Source organism: Micropterus salmoides, unplaced genomic scaffold, assembly GCF_014851395.1.
Source record: "Micropterus salmoides isolate LMB-PRFRI ecotype aquatic unplaced genomic scaffold, ASM1485139v1 Ms_hic_scaffold_1683, whole genome shotgun sequence".
Taxonomy (NCBI): Eukaryota; Metazoa; Chordata; class Actinopteri; order Centrarchiformes; family Centrarchidae; genus Micropterus; species Micropterus salmoides.
In genome coordinates, this window is record NW_024040800.1 from 1,813 (window position 1) to 4,668 (window position 2,856).

The following is a 2,856-nucleotide window of genomic DNA, read 5'->3' on the forward strand; positions in this document are numbered from 1 at the left end:
CAAACATGCGCGTCATATAACAGACACACGGCCTGTGTGTTTACACGATGGACCAACATTTTAAAACAATAAGCGGCCACTCCACTGCTTTACAAAACAAGATGACAGTTTATTGTTATTATTTTCATAAATCTACACCAACATTCATCTGAAACAAAATAGTTCAAGTTCAAAAGACAGGTTTTGGGGGGTTTCCAGACGAAGAATCACTATGTTCCCATGATATTGCTGTTAAAGACTTTTTCTTAGCTCCTATAGGCTACATCACAACAATGATCCTGTGATTTTTCAACAGACAAAAAGTGGTTCTGAATATTTACAGGAACTTTATGGTATTCTCACCTCCTGTCCGTCGCCATAATATCCTTACAGAGACTTATAGTTTTTCTGTGATAACATACTTTTAAATATATATACTTATCATAGAACTACGATAGTTCTTTTTCGTAAGGGTTAGGCAATCACCGCACCTGCTCCTCAGCTGTATCATAAAAAATATGACAGTAATTACAAAGGAATCGTGTGACAGTTTTTTTTCTCCCCATCTCAAAGCTACATTCAGATCCGGCGAGACTCATAAGCACTTCAGCAGGAAAAAGTTGCAGAAAGCTCCCCGGGGACAGTCGCACATCTTGCCGATCCGTGCGCCTTTCCTCACGGCGCACTGCTCCCCGACATCACACTGAGGGGGAAGCAACGACACCAGAGGTTTGATCAATTTCTGCCTGCTGCCACAAGCATCAATACATTATCAGTAAATACGATATGTTTAAGTTTGCTTGTACAATAGCCTACCGTTGGGACTTGGCCAAATTCTTTTCCCATAAAGGCAGCCGTTTAGCTTGCAGCTTTTCAAGAACTTCTTGGAGAGCTCCAAGCTGTCAGGTAACACATAAAACAGCAAAAAAAAAAAACAGCTTAATGAATGTGCCATTTTTATTTTAGCAACGGACATACAAATGGAAAATTGTGCCATATAAATACTAAGTAGCCTACCTAACTAACCAAACATACAAAATTATTATTATTAATAATAATAATTATGATTATCTAATTTGCAAGGTTATATTATAATATGTAATAAAGTTATACAGCCTACAGTTACATATTTTGGTTAAAATGACACAAATCGATGAGAAAAAATGTCAATATATTATCTGCACAGGACAGAAGTTACATGACAAGGGATAATCTTAAAGGCATTTCTGTATGTGAGTTTCGTTTATTTTAAGGTGGTGACAGACTGGAGTTCAATATGCATATTTTGTCTTTATTCAACACAACATACGTGCATTTCAAAGTAGGCTAACATGCAAGTATTAAACTTTTTTATTTGATAAAATAGGCAAATAAAACTTTTTTGTTTTTGCGATACGATTTAAAGTTGCATCGTCTTTTTTTTGCATGCCTGTAGTGCAGAAGGTGTGCAGATATAAGCTTACCAGCTGCTTCTCACTGGTTAGGTTCGGACCTTTTGGGTAGAAGTCCCGCAGTGCTCTGGGGCTCAGCTCCTCTTCGGACTCTGTGTCCAACACTTCGGCTCCAGCAACGCTGGAGAGCAGCAGCAGTGCGCAGAGCAGTGCCCCGCTGAGCAGCCTGGAAGTCTGCATGGTCCCGGTTAGCGTCTTCATGTGGCCCTTTCCCCGTCTCAAATAGTCGCTCCCCCGCGCCAAACACCTTTTTATCTGACTCCTGCCATCTGCTTGCTCCACCTTATCCTTTGATTTTTTTTTTTTTTTGTCATGCGTAACAGCTGCCTTGGGTGAGTCATCCCGTAAAAGTTGCTGGGCAAAATATGCCTCAAAAAGTCAACAACAACAACAGCAGCGCTGCGAGGGGTCGTTACTGATAAAGTAATGGATTACTCGTTATTTAGATGGAGAATGGATGATTTTAAACTGATGAGGTCATTTCGGTGAGGGTTGATAAGCATTTAGACAATTTTGATGTTGCATTTGTGGGCTAACTGTCAGTACAAGATTAGACTATATTTTATATTTAAACTCTTGAATGCAAATCTTTGTTGGATTATAGCCTCAAGGAATCATTTTATCTTTAAATAACAGCAGCAATGAGTCTGAGAACTTTGCTTTATTTGGTATTCCAGGTAGATCAGCAGTAACTTGCGATATACTGCCTTTTCCATTATTACCTCAGAATGGCATTAGCAGTCTCTCCTGCATTTAAACTTGGTGACTCAGTCAGTCCTTTATGCTGTAAAAGATCCAGAAAACCAAACAGCGGTTGGCGTTAAAGGGCCTTGTTATTCTTAGCTTCAGTAAAATCAAACACCAAAGGACCTCACACATATAAAAAGTCAGGGTTTTTACTTTTAAAAGCAGTTTTTAGAATTCACCTTTTATGTAATGTGCAGAGACTGAAGGTCCAAAGAATAAATAGAGTTTTGATTACCAGCTGTAATCAAGCTATTATTGAAAGAGAAATGTTGATTTGCAAAAGCCTTGAAGTAATTTGTATAGCAGGTCATCTCATTAGTAGAAAACAGCAGGGTCACATTTTCACAGAGAGAAATAAGCTTATTATACAGTGTTGTTTCACTTTTACTGAATACAAAGTATTATGCTGAATGATAAAGAAACTATCTAATTATTTGTGTCTGTGCAATATAACTAATAGCATCATAATGAACCTGTAAATTAAAGTAATAATCACTTTGAACTTCGTGTCAGGGATAAATGATGTCTGTCATGCAGTCAGCGGAAGCGCACAAAATGCACTTCTACTCACTTTAACTCACCAAACATTTTTGGTATAATTTACATTATGATATTTATGATACTGATAATCACTTATGCAACCACTGAGTCCATTGTAACAATGCAAAGGATGGATGGT

General features: G+C 38.0%; 1 protein-coding gene across 1 annotated transcript; it reads right to left on the bottom strand.

Annotated features, from left to right (window-relative positions):
- Positions 1-398: 398 nt before the first annotated feature.
- Positions 399-1,642, bottom strand: LOC119906598 (cocaine- and amphetamine-regulated transcript protein-like). Its single transcript, XM_038723936.1, is given in 4 exon segments — positions 399-682; positions 796-815; positions 818-878; positions 1,443-1,642. Coding segments are annotated over 4 exon segments (378 nt in total). The 5' UTR covers positions 1,632-1,642; the 3' UTR covers positions 399-574.
- Between the last annotated feature and the right edge of the window lie 1,214 nt (positions 1,643-2,856).